Genomic DNA, 16,517 nt, shown 5'->3' with positions numbered 1-16,517 from the left:
CCTTTCCAGAAACAATCTTTTCATAAATTTGAATTGGTTGGTCTGCAAAGAATGGGGGGTAGCCAGCTGCCATTTCATAGATTAACACTCCTAATGCCCACCAATCCACTGCCTTATTGTAACCCTAAGATAAACCAACACCGAATGTCAATTACTACTTAATGGACTCAGAAGAGAATGAAGTCACAGATGATTTGAAAATGATCTTCAAGCATACGAAATTTTTTAAAAAGCAGTTACTAAGCAGCTATTCAGGATAGAATAAAAAATGAACAAAACGTATCAGGTCAGATTTGAATTAGACAAAGGGGAGAATTTCCAGATATTGGAGTAGAATATTAGGAAATATTATTAAATCTTCTTCCTAAAATCATTAAGAATATTATAGACAATAAAATATCCTCTATTTAATCAGGATAATCTAGTTGTTGCTCAATAATAGGAAGGGAGTTGGACCAAATTACCTCTTAAAATCCATTCTAGGTCCATAATCTTATGAATCAAGTTTTCTAGAGCATAGTTAGAAAGGTCAAAAGTTTTGAAACAAAATACTAGATATTGGACTTCATAGTAAATAGTGGAGTTGACAACAAAATACTCTATATCGCTGGTGTTAGGAGGGTGAATATACTAGGGATAATCCTATCCACTTCACAGGATCTTATGAAAGCTAAAAGTTTAATTTGGAACCTAAAAAATGTAAATACTGAATATTTGAAGTATACATATTGTATAACAGTATAAATATTGAAGTATACTTTAGCAATCTACTGTTTTGCTTCTCATGTCTAAAAGGTATACAGGAAAGATAACTAATTCATGGGGATTTGTGAGGACTTTATCAAATGAAAGGAAATAATGTGTATAAAAGGCACATGGCAAACCAAATGTACAATTTTAAGGTTATTTTTAATTGTTTTTTTTTCACATTAAGCTACTCAAATTAAGATTTAGAAGTATTCATAAGAAAATAAATAAGAATAAAATATTAGCATGTTTAGATAAAGTTTGTTTTCACCTATAATGTGTCAATTGGCACAAAAGATTATAGAAAAAATCAATACCCAACTTGGTCACGGAGAGAAGCAAGCTGAATTTTTGCCAGATCTTTTGGTCTGCCCTCAAATGTATCCTCTAATTACCTTCACTACTCCCCACATTCCAACCTTCTGTCAAACTTTTAGCTTTGCAAACTATTTTCAAATTGCTAGCTAAAATATAATACTATAATACAGAAATTTTCTTTTTTTCCTGCTTCTGTCTGTTTTTTAAAAGGAAGAGACTAGTATAATAGGAATAGCACTTTGTGCTAATAGAAATGGGCATCAACTTTGCTTTAGTTCTTTTAATTCAACTCATTAGTAATGTCATTCATTACAATATTTTTACTATAACGAAAGCATGTAATGTTGAACCAGATCCTTTTACTAAACTTTGGTTTCTATGTTTCAGATTGTGTGCTAATGTTTATAATAGATATGCCAGATACATTTAATATCCTAGGTACAGACAATTAAAACAAATCAATAAGAAAAACTAAATTACAATAGATAAATAGGCAAAGGACATGAACTAATAATTCCTACAAACATACAATGAAATACCAAATGACTATTAGACATTAAAAAAATAATCTAATAATCAAAGACATGAGACTTAATGAGATATCATTTATTGTCTATTCAAGTAGTAATGATTTTTAAAATAAGAATACCCAATGCTGGAGAGTATAATGAAACAGGTACTCTCCTACACTGCCAACTGCCAGTAGGAGTGTAAAATGTTACAATCTTTTTGGAAAGCACTTTGGGAATATGTATGGAGAGCCTTAAAAAAACGTTCATATCCTTTGACCCAGTAATTCCACTTCTGGGAATCTATCCTAAAAAAATTACCTGAAATGCAGAAAAAGCTTACTATACAAAGATGTTTATCACAGTTATTTATAACAGCAAAAAAAAAAAAAAACAATCTGAATATTCAACAATAGAAGAATAGCAAAATACTTTATTTTGCAAATAAGCCATTACAATGATGTTCGCATGCTTATTATTATTCAAGTGAAAAAAGCTGAATACAAAAATGGTAAAATTCACTATATCTCAACTATGATAACATGCATAAAAATTATATTTAAATGTTAAAAAAAGGCTGCCTCTAGGTAGTGAGATTGTAGGTGTTTTGGATTATTTCTTTATATTTTTCTACATTTTTCCAAATTTTATACAATGAACATCTATTACTTTTACAATATATATACATTTTTTAAAGTTTTGGTGCTTATTCTGTCATTAGATTATTTGCTAAGTGTACTTACAGAAGAAGAAATGTGTTAACAGCAATGATATTTACACTGTAAAAGACTAAAAAGTTATAGATGATTTAAATTATGAGAGGAAAGCTGAAAGAAATCTTTCATTTTATTCTAACACTGCTATGGGGATAGTTATCCAGTTTGTAAATACTGAGGCACGTGTCCTCCTTTCTCTTTCCTTGCTCCCCTTTGCGCCCAGTTATTGTCAGTTCTGCTTTCTAGCTTTCTCCACCAAGGGATGGCAGTGCAAAGGAAAACAGAAGTGAAACCATCCTTGTAGCTAGGATTACAAATTTCTCTCACTACATTTTCACTGTTTGGAAAAGTAGAACTGTCTTCAATGAAACTAAAACCACTCAATTGCTGTCATATTCCTATTTTTAAACTAAAATTTAAAAAAATCACTACATTTCTTTCATTTAAGTGGTAAAGTTAAAACAAAGGAAGAATTGACAACTAGTACATAACACCTTTAGATTTGCCTCTCAGCATATCCCAGAGTAAGGCTTCCCTACCCTCCAGTTATTGGGAATAATTATGAAAAGGCTATGCTTCTGCCTTCAAAACATGGATCTTTTTTTTTCTTTTCTTTTTTTTTGTCTCTATATGAGATGAGGGATGTTAACTAAACCTAGTGTGGTAATCATTTCACAATATATGTAAATTAAGCCATCATGCTGTACACCTTAAACTTATACAGTGATGTAAGTCAATTATTTCTCAATAAAACTGAAAGAAACAAAAAACATAGATCTAGAGGTCAGATTTATTCACACTATTTCTCTTAGATCCAGAGTTAAAATTGCCAGAAGTTATGGGATTAGTGGTAGAGTCTAAATAATAATTCTTTTAGTAAAAATGCACAAATAGATTTAAATTCACAATTTAGATGAAATAAAAATATAAAATTAGATCAATAAACTATTTTTATAAAAGTCTTCAATGATGCATGCCTTATATTTCTACTTCCTACATAATGACATCATAAACATACCTTGCTGAGGATTATTTCTGGAGCCAAATATTCTGGAGTGCCACATAATGTCCAAGTTCTGCCTTTAACTCTTTTGGCAAACCCAAAGTCTGTGACCTATAAAAGAAAAAAAATACTTGTGAACATCTATTATTTCACAATAAATGTATTTATCGTACTAAAGTTGAAAACTAAAAATCAGAGTTAAAATTAAAACTATGAAAAAAATTAAGTCAATGTAACTGAGACTAATCCATGAAAGCCATTATTTAGTGAATGAAGGTTAAAACAACCATGCTGGTGAACCTTTCCCTGACTCAAACAAAGAAACAAATGAACAATAACAAAAAAAGGTAAAAATGAATAGTTTTAATAAAAATGAAGCTATGCTACAAGTGTTCCTTAAGTCCAGCATGTCCTCTGCCATTAATTACATCATCAGAAGTGCAGAAGCATCAACAGGAGAATCTATTGATAGCTGTGTAAGAAGGATGCTCTTACTCTATTAATAGTGGAAATGGAAAGAAAACACCGCCACCAGTCCAGTATTGGTAGCCAGGGCTCCTTTGGCAGCTGCACTGTAATGTTAAGGAGCAAGGACTCTGGGTACAGACTGTCTGGATTCAAATTCTGACTCTTACCATTTACTGCCTGTGTGACCTTGCTGTGTCTTAGTTTTATTAGCCTTAAAACGAGGGTAACAACAGTACTTACACTTCATAAAGTTATCAGGATTAAAAGAGATGATAAATGTAAAACACTTAGAATAATGCTTGGCACTAAATGAGAGCTCATAGATTTAGCTATTATATATATTTCTTTATATAGGAGCCTGTGTTCAGCTCACAACTACAGATTATGGGAGATATAAACAGGTTCTACCTTTGATGAGATTTTTGGTTCTCTGTAATAGTGGCAGAACTACAAGCTCAACTGAAACTATTACCAAGAAGTAACTGTCTCCCTCAAAGAAAAAAATCCAATATTGGTAGTTGGGGTTAAATACTCATACAAATTCTTACTTAGTATTTTCTCAAATATATTATATATAATGTGTTCAAGTCATACCTGGATATAACCTTGGTGGTCAATTAGGAGATTTTCAGGTTTTAGATCTCTGTAGATGAGGTCTAGTGAATGGAGGTACTCAAATGTTAGCACTATCTGAGCTGCATAGAACCGCGCGTGGGGTTCACTACAAAGAAACAAAACATTGATTTTCTGTAAAATGGGTTAACACATAGGAATTAGTAGATTATACAAAAAATTTAATATGAGGTAGAGGTATTTGGGGAGCAAAAAATATTTTTCTTTTAAACATATGTAAAGAATCTTGTTAGTTTCCAAATATTTACTAAATTTCTAAATTGTCTTCAAATAATGTTTTGATATGCTTAGGGGGCAGCATATGGTGAAGAAAAACATAACTCTAAAATAGTCATTTTATTTTAAATTATTATTGCCCATATTAGAAAATACTGATGTTTTTATAATTATGTCTGATCTCAAGAATGACTGAAAAGCAAATGTGCCAGGTAGATTGTCTCTTGGGCCATTGTTACTGTTGATAGACTCCATCTACCTTTCTCACAAACTTCAAATGCTTAAAGAATTTCACTACACAAAAGCTCTTTAACTGCATTAATCTGCAAATTAATGCCATTTTACCCAGGCTGTTCCTATTACAAAAATGATATACGCTCATTACAGAAAAAGTATCATAAAATATTGATGAAGAATAAAGAATGGCCATAATCCCATCCAGAAACCAGAGATACAACTCTGGTGTCTGAATTTCCAAATCTTCTACTATGCATGTTTACACAGACACATGAACATAGATATAATCTATACATCTGTGTAAACATGCACAGTTCTTGCACGCACAGATTAGATCAATCAATAGATCAGTGTAATTCTGATGCCATATTCTGAGTATTGCTCCAAAGAATGTTATGATTTTCTAATTTGAGTTTCTATTTCATCTTCTATTGTATACACTGAATTCTGCTAATCTGCCTGATAAATTGCAATGACTTTCAGATCTGTGTCCTCGATGAACAACATTAACTATGAATAGAATTTCCCTCAAGATGGTTGGCGTGAGTTTGATCTGGTAGCACCAGAAATAGAAATTCCAAAAAAGATTATATCTGCTGCTCCTTTTGCTTGTCACTATATTTCCTAGGTCCTAGTCTGATACACAGCAGATGTTCAGCAAATATTTGTTGAATGAAGGAATACGTAAAGAAAAATACTTTCTGGTGGCAATATTTTATAATACCCTTACAGTTTCAGCCCCATCTGAATGCTGTAAAATCTATACCATATATTGTATGACAAGGAATGAGAGGAACATTGTAAGGGAAGATTGAAAGAATCATCCTGGTCATCGAAACATTTATCCCTAACCTTGGAAATGTTTGACCTGGGAGGTCTCCTCCTATTTTCTCCATGCATCTGTACATATAAGATGCACTTAGCATCTTATAAATAAATAGAAATTTATCATAATACATATAAATATAAATAAATACAAATTTATCATCATAAACATAAGATGCACTCAACATTTTATATTGATTTCCACACTCTGGTGTTTGATTGGAGAAACACAAACATCTATGATTTATGATCAAACTGTTGAAAGGTGAAAGCAAAATACTCTACAGGAAGATTTAATGCTGCAGCAGCTTTAAGTCTAGACAGTTGGTGTTTAAGTAGAGAATCATAATGACTCCACTCATTTTGATTAAAGCCATACTTGACAAATAATAGTATTCTTGCTGTCTCAAAGTTTCTAAGATGGGAGTTAGCAACGTTTCAAGTGTACATGTAGTATGTGTGAAAGGTTAGAAAAGACAGTGTCTCTGAATTATTTCAATCAACTCGCTTTCCTCCTAGTACCACGTCAAAAGAAATAGAGTGTGGGGAGTTGCAAAGGAACGAAGTTAGTAATTATAGAAAATGGACAAAATACTTTTTGAAGACAGGTTTAGGTGTAGTAATATAGTGTAAAACTTTGAATTATCATAGGGCAATATGAGGATTCTGGGCATGCTTGGATAAGGGGTGGTAGGAAAGAGGACAATAGGAGGTGAAAGAAAATCATTAAAGATAAACAGAAGTTACTTTGCATTAGTACAGTGCCTGACACATATTAGGTACCCTATACATATTAGGTCAATAAATGAATTTTGGCTTAGGCCTCAGGTAACTAAAATAACTCCAATGTTGGCCAATTACTGAATATGATCTCACGATAATCTATTATCATCTTTTTATGAATCGAATTACCATCATCAGTCCTATTTGAACTCTGACTTACCTTTTAATTATGCCAATATAGAATGTGCTGAATGAAGCTGGACCTGCTCTTGGTTTCAGCTTCATTCTACTAATGATTATTAATGAATAGTAGTAGCTTACAAACTATTACACACAGTTAATGCTAACAGAATCTATAACCTATTTCAATACCTGTGTGACCTTATTAGTAATAACCTAATGATAAGGTGCAAACTTTTTTTTTTTTGTGAGCAAGATCAGCTCTGAGCTGACATCCATGTCAATATTCCTCTTTTTGCTGAGGAAGACCAGCCCTGAGCTAACGTCTATTGCCAATCCTCCTCCTTTTTTTTTTCCCTTTTTCTCCCCAAAGCCCCAGTAGATAGTTGTATGTTATAGCTGCACATCCTGCTAGTTGCTGTATGTGGGACGCGGCCTCAGCATGGCCGGAGAAGTCGGTGCTCAGAGTTGTATTATTAATATTTGTTCAATAAATACTAATATGTTTAAATTTAATTAATTTTTATATTATCTGGAAAGTCTTCAAATTATGGACCCTCACAATACCTACCGATGGTAGAATATTTACGTTGGCATCACGGTACTTTGATTTTTAAAACTCAGTATGGTGTGGCCTCATTAATGTTTCTATGTAATTCTTTGTATAGCTAAAATATTACTAAATTAAGGGAAGTAAATTTTAAGCACTGACAAAAATTTGAAAATTTGGATTAAAACAAATACACAGCATATAAAGATGTGAAGAGGGTAAAGTATTGGTTACCTGAACCTTCCAATTCTTCTTAGATGTGAAAACATTTCACCCCCAGGGACATATTCCATAACCATGTATAAATTAGAATTATCCTATGAACAAATAAAAGGCATAAATAAATAAAAATTATGAAACCTAGATTATTTCTCAAGAAAATATTTTAAGATAATACCATATTCAATTAGAAAAAGACAAATACAAAAATCCATCTGACAGATCACTAACATTGGGAAATAGAGAATAAATGGAAAATGCTCTAACTTTTCTACATTGGGAAACTTATATTTTTTCTCCTAGTATTCTTGCCACAGATTAGTCTGGGATTTTTGCTATTCCTGCTCTGCAGGGAACACTTAACTCTTGAACAATTAAACACTGCAGCAATGACAATGCTGCAGTGTATGCAAAGGAATAAAAAAGTTAAAAAAAAATATGAAGTTAGAATATTTACATTTTATGTACTAAATTAGGTCAGAGAGATTAACGATTTTTAACATCATCCTAAATACACAGGTCTTAATTTGATTTAAAAACAAAGGTTAAAATATTTCATATAAGTCAATATTGCAGAGAGATGCCAAGTATTACTTCAAAGAGCTGAAAAGCTGCCAATGTAAAGAATAAATCTTCTGCAACTGTATGAGACACTTGAGCAGAGGGCCAAAGACTGTTCTGCCTCATATAAATGAAAAGACTAGAGCACAAATTACTGAGTAAAAGAAGATGGTGAGATTGTGGCAAAAAAAGTTCAAGAGAAGAAAAAGGTATGCGGGTGTATTCAAGTGCATGAGTATAAGAACTGCTTAATAAGACATCATTATGGATTTTGACAAAGTGAAATATTTGAATTTATAGTACTATCTCATGAAAAATTACACATTACCTTTAACAATTTCCCCAGGGAGAACAAAACCTTTTCAAATGTTACCTCAGTTTATAAGTACAATGGGATTTAATTACACAAAATCTAAATGTATTACTTTTTTTATTTATTCATATTCTCCAGGTTTATCATCTGGTTTAGAATACTCTTATAGCTTCGTATTTTAAAAAATATATAAGGTTGAAAAGATTTTATTTGGATATTAGTAAAATTTACCTTAAAAGAATACTCCAGTCGAACAAGAAAAGGAAAATTCACTGCCTGTAATATTCTTTTCTCATTCAAAGTATGCTCTATTTGCTTCAGTTTAACAACCTGTAATTAAAGGAAATATATTTAAGGTATTTGAACAAAACTTAAAAGTTACTATAATTTTAAAAGAAAAAATAAAATGTTTTTCACATAATATTGAACTTGGATAAGCAAAATTGCTAGAGTTAGATAAGGATGATAATAGTAACTACCAACTAGGCTTATCAGATTCAAATGAAAAACCTAACAGAGGATTTAAAACTTGGTCTTAAGAAGGTGAACTATAATTTTCAGTCAAGAAGCAAGAGCTAAGAAGAAATAGACTCATAATAAATTACTTTAAAATTAATATGTGAAAATACTTAGCTCCTAATAACTTATAGTCCACTAAAGGAGCTGGCACAAATCACTGCAATAAGTAGATATTGATTTTAAATCTTCAGAAGATAAAAAAGGAAATAAAAGATTAAAGAAAAGCCAATAATTGAAAAACAGTGGATAAAAATGAACAATCTGTTCATTTCATAATACCTGAATAAATATAAGAACAAATCCTAAAAATTCAACTTGCATAGCCACAAAAGAGAATACACAAAATATTGGCAAAAAACAACTGTCTTTATAACAAATAGGTCATTTATGATTAACCAAGCTTCCTCTGGATTGTCTACTCAATGAAGTACATAGCAGGGGAAAGCAACTTATCTTGACTTCATCAAGATTGTGATTCTAACCCACATGTGATTTTATTTTTAATTTAAGAAAAGGTGACCTTTCAACTCTCAGGATTTCACTTTTTCTTCTGTAACATGAAATGGCTGGATCACTACTGTCCACATTCTAACTAGTTACAGAACCAATTAGTCCATACCTATCACTATAAATTAAATAACATTAGCTGGAGAATTACTGTTGCTTTGTGTTTACTTTTTTAAAAATAGACTATTTTTTAGCAGTTTCAGGTTCACAGTAGAATTGAGCAGAAGGTACAGAGACTTCCCATATACCTCCTGTCCCTACACATGCACAGCCTCCCCTATTATCAACATTCCCCACCAGAGTGGTACATTTGTTATAATCAATGAACCTACACTGACACATCGTTATCACTTGGAGTCCATGGTTTACATTAGGGTTTACTCTTGGTGTTGTACATTCTATGGGTTTGGATAAATGTATAATGACATGTACCCACCATTGTAATATCACACAGAGTAGTTTCATTGCCCTAAAAACCCTCTGTGCTCCACTTATTCGTCCCTCCCTCCCCACTAACCCCAGGCAACCGCTGATCTTTTCACTGTCTCCACAGCTACGCCTTTTCCAGAATGTCATATAGTTGGAATCACAGAGTATGTAGCTTTTTCAGATTGGCTTCTTTCACTTATTAATATGCATTTAAGTTTCATCCATGTCTTTTCACAGCTTAGTAGCTCATTCCTTTTTAGCGCTGAATAATACTCCATTGTCTGGATGTACCACAGTATTTACTTTTGCATATTATGACATAGCAGGTTTTTAGTAAGGCATAGACAATGTGTTACCTCATGAAATAAGCAATGAAAACTGCAACAGAGAGGTTTTCTGCATTACAGCCCTAAGCCAACCACTTGTGTGTGGGGGGCATAATAATTAAAAATAGAAATGAATTCAAGATATATGAAGTGGCAAAGCAAATATGCTTAGTTAATTTTTAATTAACTTAATTTAAAATTAATTAATTAAAATCTAATTTACTTTTAAATGTGTATATCTACTACATATAAGGCATAATAATAAGTGCAATAAAGATAAAGACAAGAAAGTGTCCGCCTTCATGCTGTATAAAATCTATTTGGAAGCATGATGTATGAATATGTGAATAGCAATATACGAATAATCGCCAAATGAGAGTTATAATGTCATAAGTGTTAGAGGAGAAAATATTTACATTAGGCTCAGTACATAATCTTTCTGAGGCTCAGATTCTTCATCCATAAAATGCACTGTGTGGCACAATGCATGTCAAGGGATTTACATAGTGCCTGGCACAAAGTAAAACCTCAAAAAACTGTCAACTGTCATTATAATCTATTAAAAAGGTGAGAAATCAGCTGGGTCTTAAAGATGGATAGATAACAAAGGTGAGAAAATGATAGAGGAGACAGTGTAGTCAGGGTTAATATAAAGAACCATTAGCTGAAGCGGGAAAATATACCAAGGTAAATGTGAGTGCTAGTCCCATTTGGCTACAGCTTAGGACAGTGCTTCTCAAAATGTGGTAATGAAGTATTCCTAAATGGCAGAGAAAAATTAACAAGTCCCCCTGGAGATGTAGTCCATATTTTATTTTCAAAATTCATATATTTTTATATTCTTAATATTTCTGTTGGTTTCAATATATATATTTAAAAGCACTTATAAATGATTAGATATCAGCTGTTTTTTTTTTAGCTAACCACTTGAGGAGTTATTAATTAGGAAGACAGGCCATATATCATCATATACTCCCCTGCACCACCCAGCACAGCACTATATACTCCTGTGGGTCAAGTTTCAATCAGAAAAGTAGAGAATAGAGGACATGTAGGGAATCGTGTGAGATAAGACTACAGTGGAGTTTGGAAGAAAATTATGAAGGGTTTGAAAGTAGGCTGCAGAGTTCTGACATCATTGAATAAACATCAGGAAGCTTTTTGAGTGAGTGAGTGAAATGATATGATACGGTAAGAAAAGATGGTGAATTAGTAGAAAGTGAAAGGTCTGGGGTTGTGGAAAATAACTAAGATGTTATTGTGAAAGCCCAGTTGACAAAATGAGAGATCAAACCAGGTGATGGTACAAAGAATCTTAGGGGTAACAATACATTTTAAAGGAAAAATTAACGAGAAATATAGGCACAGAAATCAGACAAACCTGGGTCAATTCTTGGTTCATCTTACCAGCTGTCTGACTTTGGAAAAATTACTTCAGTAGAGAGGTTATTGGCTTAAAAGGAGATTAACGTCACACAAAGTTGCTGTGAAAATTCACTGATACAACAAATATAAAGTGCCTAGCAATGCTTGACACAGAGTATGGAATAAAGAAAAGTGATTTTCTTTAATTTTTTTTTCACTTTCCTTAGTCTCCCAAGGGTTAAAAATTGCAGATGTTATCAGTTATTTAATCCTTAGTGTATATGTGTTTCCCCAGCTAGACAGCAAAATTCTTACAGATAGAGAACATGTCTTATTAATTGCACCAACCCTGACCCTTTCTCTTTCTACCTCCCCTTTCCTCCACTAACCAAGAAGTATACCTGACATATACTACGTGCTCTACAAATGTATACGATTGAATCAAATTCAATGGAATTCAGTTTTTGTTCCTCTTCAGCCCTGATTTTCATTCAGTACCTCAATAAGGAAGATGTGAAATAGTCTAAAACTTGCTTAGGAGATTAATCATGAAAGAGGTCATCCAGTACACCTTGTTATTACTACTCATTTCCTTAATTTCTGCACTGATTTTCTTCCTCTCACCCCAAACACTCTAAGACAGGAGAAGCCAGAAAGAGTTAATTGAAAGATTTGTGACTTTATTAACAGAAAAGAAGGTTATTATGGAGTGTTACTACCTAGCTTTAGCAAATTAAAGCAAATAAACTTGAGAAAATTCAGAATATAAAGTCTTAAAGTCATTGTTCTAGTTATGAATAGATCCAGAACACTGCCATAGTAGAAATGACGTAAAATGGCAGCTATTCTTCGGGAAATACTCTTTTGCCATAACTTACCCATGAGGTAACCTTCTCAGTAACTTATTTAACAAGGCACTGTCTTACCAAAAAAGGAATTTAAAACTTCTTCCCTAAATACTTTACAGCATAAAATGGCATATTTTGTAATCCTTTCGTATTTTATGACTAAAACACATTCTATTAATTCCTTAAGAAAAATAACATGAAATATTAGGGGCTTTTGAGATGATAACATTTTAATGACAGGTTTAATCAAAAATATAAATTTGAAGCATTCCGTTGTTGTGCCACCAACACAAGTATACAAGTCACTTACCCTCTCTGAGACCCAATTACCTCAGCTAGAAAATTAGGGCAGGAAGTAGTTGATCTCTAAGAGCTTCATGCTCAGATTGTACAAATTAGGAGTGTAGAGCTCAAGGGTGTTGAAGGCTGGATAAGCATACACAGGGAGAGGGTACAGAACAATGAAAAGAGAAGAGGGGATTATCCAGTGATTGAGACTGGCATTCTTTAAAGAGTAGACAGAAGGAAAAAAATAAAACAAAACAGGAAAAGGCACATAAAAAGGAAGAACCCAAAGAAGCAGGAGCATAATCAGAAGAACATGGGGATCCAGAAGTCCAGGAACAAAACAGTTTCAAGGGAGTGGTCAGCACAGTCAAAGGCTCCAATAAAGTCACATAGGAGGAGCAAAAAGAGTCCACTGAACTTGGTGATTAGGCCACTGGATTGGTAACCCTTGGCAGAGCCATTTCAGTGGACTAGCAAGAGGCTGGAGATAAACAAGGAGGCAGCTAATTTGTGGGATGGAGAATTAATAGGAAGGGAGTTAGTGGACAGAGCGATTATTTTTCAAGAAGCATGGTTAGAAAAGATATATGAAAGAGGGTAGTAGACAAAGATGCACACTTAAATGTGTGTATGAGTGTATTTAATTTTAGAGAGACTTAAGCTATTACTCCTTTTTGTGTTACAGGTTAGTTTTCGTTTTTGTTTTTTTTTTAATGATTTCTCACTTTTTTTTTTTTTAAGGAAGATTAGCCCTGTGCTAACATCTGTTGCCAATCTTTTTTTTCTTTTCTCTTCAAAGCCCCAGGACACAGTTGTATATCATAGTTGTAGAGTTGTAGCTCTTCTACATAGGACACCGCCTCAGCACGGCTTGATGAGCAGTGAGTAGGTCCGTGCACAGGATCCGAACTGGCAAATCCCGGGCCACCGAAGCAGAACACGCGAACTTAACTGCTATGCCACTGGGCTGGTCCCTGGTTTTTGTTTTAAAGTAGACATTGGACTGCAACCTCAGACCATTCTAATGCTATGCTGTCCAATATGGTAGCCACTAGCCACATGTGGTTAACACTTGAAATGTGGCTAATCCAAATGGAGGGGAGTACTGTAAGTGTAAAATATACATCAGATTTTGAAGACTTGGTATGAAAAAAAGGTAAAATATCTCAGTAATTCTTATATTAATTACATGTTGCAATAATATTTTGGATATATTGGGCTAAATAAAATCTATTATTAAAATTAATTTCAACTATATCTTTCTACTTTTTTTAATGTGGTTACTAGAAAATTTAAAATTATATATGTGGTTCACATTATATTTCTATTGGACAGCACTAGTCTAGCCATTATCTATAACCCTGACTACTAGTTTTGTACTGTTTCCTTCACATTTTCCTATCTATATCCCAGTAAGCCAAAATGTCATTCTCAGGAACATAATATCTATAAGATAATAAATCAAGATTTGCCATTTTTCTTTTACTTAACTGTAAGTGATTACTAGGAAAACAGAAGCTTAATATTTAAAGCATGAATAATTCAGACACTGTGATTCATTAGATACACTAATATGTGATAAATACTTAAATTTTGTTTTTTATTTTAATTAATTTTTTATTGAGATATGTGACATATAACATTATATTAGTTTCAGGTGTACAACATAACGATTTGACATTTTTTATAGTATGTAGGTTTTCAAATTTTTCCCTACTTTAACTGCATTTTAAATGAAGCAAACTCAATCACGTTAAACAAGAGGGCTTCTACAGTCAATTAAATGTCATAAAATAAAATCATTCAATTTCTGTTACCTTAATCTAAGAATCAAGGAATTGATTCCTGTATTTTTCCACAAGGCAGAATGTAGTAGAGAAGCCTATTCTTTATATGTTGAATTCAATATTTTGTTAGTGAACATACACATACCTTTTATGTATAAGTAATTATTGAAATAATAATGTACCTCCATAAACTAAAACTATTAACTATGTATCATATAGTCAACAATAAATAAGAATGCAAATTAAATGCAACAATAAAATTATTTGAAGGTGTCAATGGTAAGTCATTTTATTGCATCTATTTAATAATCTAGCCGATAAAACTGAAGTTTACCCTTCAGGCAAATAACCACAAATACACTGACCTTCTGCTTATCCAAGATCTTCATGGCATAATACTGTTCAGTGGCTTTATGTTTCACCAACATGACTCTTCCAAATGAACCTGTTCCAAGGGTTTTTTTCCTTTCAAAATCCTCCAGCCCGGCATTATTCTACATATACATGAAAAAATAAAATAAATTTTAAAATTAGAATTTCTCATAAGACTATGATAACTGTAATAGATTTAGTGACATATAATGAAAATAGATAATTTAATTTATAACTATCCATTTAAAAACAATACAACAAGACCATTGAGATTCCAGGTTACTGGCTCTATTTTTCCCTTTGAATAAGAAAAGATCTAATATTTGAGAAGAGAATTATATTGCAAAACAAAGCATAATAGTAATGGGAGGAAATAAAAGCCTCTGTTGAAATATTAAATGTCATCTTCCAACATGAATTCCTAGTATTAAACTTCTAATAAATTATTTCCATATTTTAATAATTACAAACTGACCAGAAGTACACTGACAAAGATAATCATAGAAGCCATTCAGTATTAGTGCACTTGCAAATAATTGTAATGAATAGATAAGCTGAGGGATCACAGTCCTTCACTAGAGTTACCTCAGAAGAAAGCACTGTTTTACTTCATTTCTATCTTTATATGAGCTTACAGAACTAGATAATAACAGCATGAGAGATCCTAATGGTTTTCTCTCTCTGATGTTATAATAACCCAGTATTACCTAAAATAATAACAATAAGGTAAGAAGAGTTCCTCGTTCCCACAAAGATAACCAAAGTCAGAGTCCCAGAACAATAATCAGTCTCTTTTTCTTTTTGAACAGATGCTTTGTTATGAGCAAACATCTTTGTTTGACTATAATATAGAAGCAAAGAATTGGAGGCATCAATCTATTGAATTTGTTGCTGCCACAACAAAACGAAAATTACTAGGAATAAATTATGTGCTAAATAGTAATTGCTGACCCATTTGTTTAATAAGTTTTCATTACAAAGATCTTCACCAAAATCTTGGAAAAAATATTTCCAAGGGTCAGGCTGTATAGTGTTTAGCTTGAGAAAAATGTAATGCAATATGATTCTTATATAAGTGAGGAATCTGGCCAGCTACTGGAGTTTGCTGTAGTTGGATTTAATCTCTATTGCAAATGAAACCTTGACTTTGGAGACACATCATAGCTCCTTGTTGAACCATACAGAGAGAGCAAGGAATTCTAAGTTTTTACTTATGAAACTCGTTTTCACCATATTTTAATTTCATAGTTCCAATAATTCTAAACTGTCATGAGGTTCTATATTAATGAAGAAAGAAAAAGTCATTATAATTCTAATTGACTTATTTAATTTTATGGATTAATATTTCATTTTTGGTTTTATGAACATAGACGGATTGAATGTTTAATATAGTTGCCAACTAAATAATGGAAACAAACTTTATTAATAGCCAACAGAATACCTCTTTTTGCTTGTCATGGGTTTTTATACAAATATGCCACCTTCCTCACCTCCCTTAATGATTCATGTTAGATGTCTAACTTTTTGTAATCACTAGAGTGACTATGTTTTAAATTACAGGTCATGCTCTAAATCTTGGTAATGATGGCATCTTCATAAAACATAATATTTATTTAGAATTAAATAATTTTTAGTGAAAAAAATACCTGAGATAAAGATTTCTGTGCTAGGAAAAAAAGATTTTCAAAATTTAATCTACTATTAAGTTCATTAATTATTTATAACTTCAAAAAGAAATTTTTTGGCAAGTATAGATGGCTCATTTTTTACACAGTTTTTAGATCTTAGTTAAGATCTAAAGTACTTAAATTATATAGAACTTACTCCATCAAAATGTTTATGAATGGATCCCTGTGTA

At 32.3% G+C, this 16,517-nt stretch overlaps 1 protein-coding gene across 2 annotated transcripts in view; it reads right to left on the bottom strand.

Moving 5' to 3' along the window:
- Positions 1–16,517, bottom strand: part of PRKACB (protein kinase cAMP-activated catalytic subunit beta) — a 124,570-nt gene that overhangs the window by 24,037 nt on the left and 84,016 nt on the right. For both annotated transcript variants that reach the window (XM_058538390.1, XM_058538389.1), the window contains exons 3-8: positions 14,653–14,781; positions 8,450–8,548; positions 7,360–7,442; positions 4,356–4,482; positions 3,309–3,404; positions 2–124 (exon numbers count right to left, since the gene is read on the bottom strand). In XM_058538390.1, coding sequence (XP_058394373.1) covers positions 2–124; positions 3,309–3,404; positions 4,356–4,482; positions 7,360–7,442; positions 8,450–8,548; positions 14,653–14,781 — 657 coding nt within the window. The remainder of the gene's footprint in view (position 1; positions 125–3,308; positions 3,405–4,355; positions 4,483–7,359; positions 7,443–8,449; positions 8,549–14,652; positions 14,782–16,517) is intronic.

Source organism: Diceros bicornis, chromosome 4 (genome assembly GCF_020826845.1).
Source record: "Diceros bicornis minor isolate mBicDic1 chromosome 4, mDicBic1.mat.cur, whole genome shotgun sequence".
Classification (NCBI taxonomy): domain Eukaryota; kingdom Metazoa; phylum Chordata; class Mammalia; order Perissodactyla; family Rhinocerotidae; genus Diceros; species Diceros bicornis.
The sequence above is the reverse complement of the archived record's forward strand: the minus strand, read 5'-3'. Positions and strand labels throughout refer to the sequence as shown.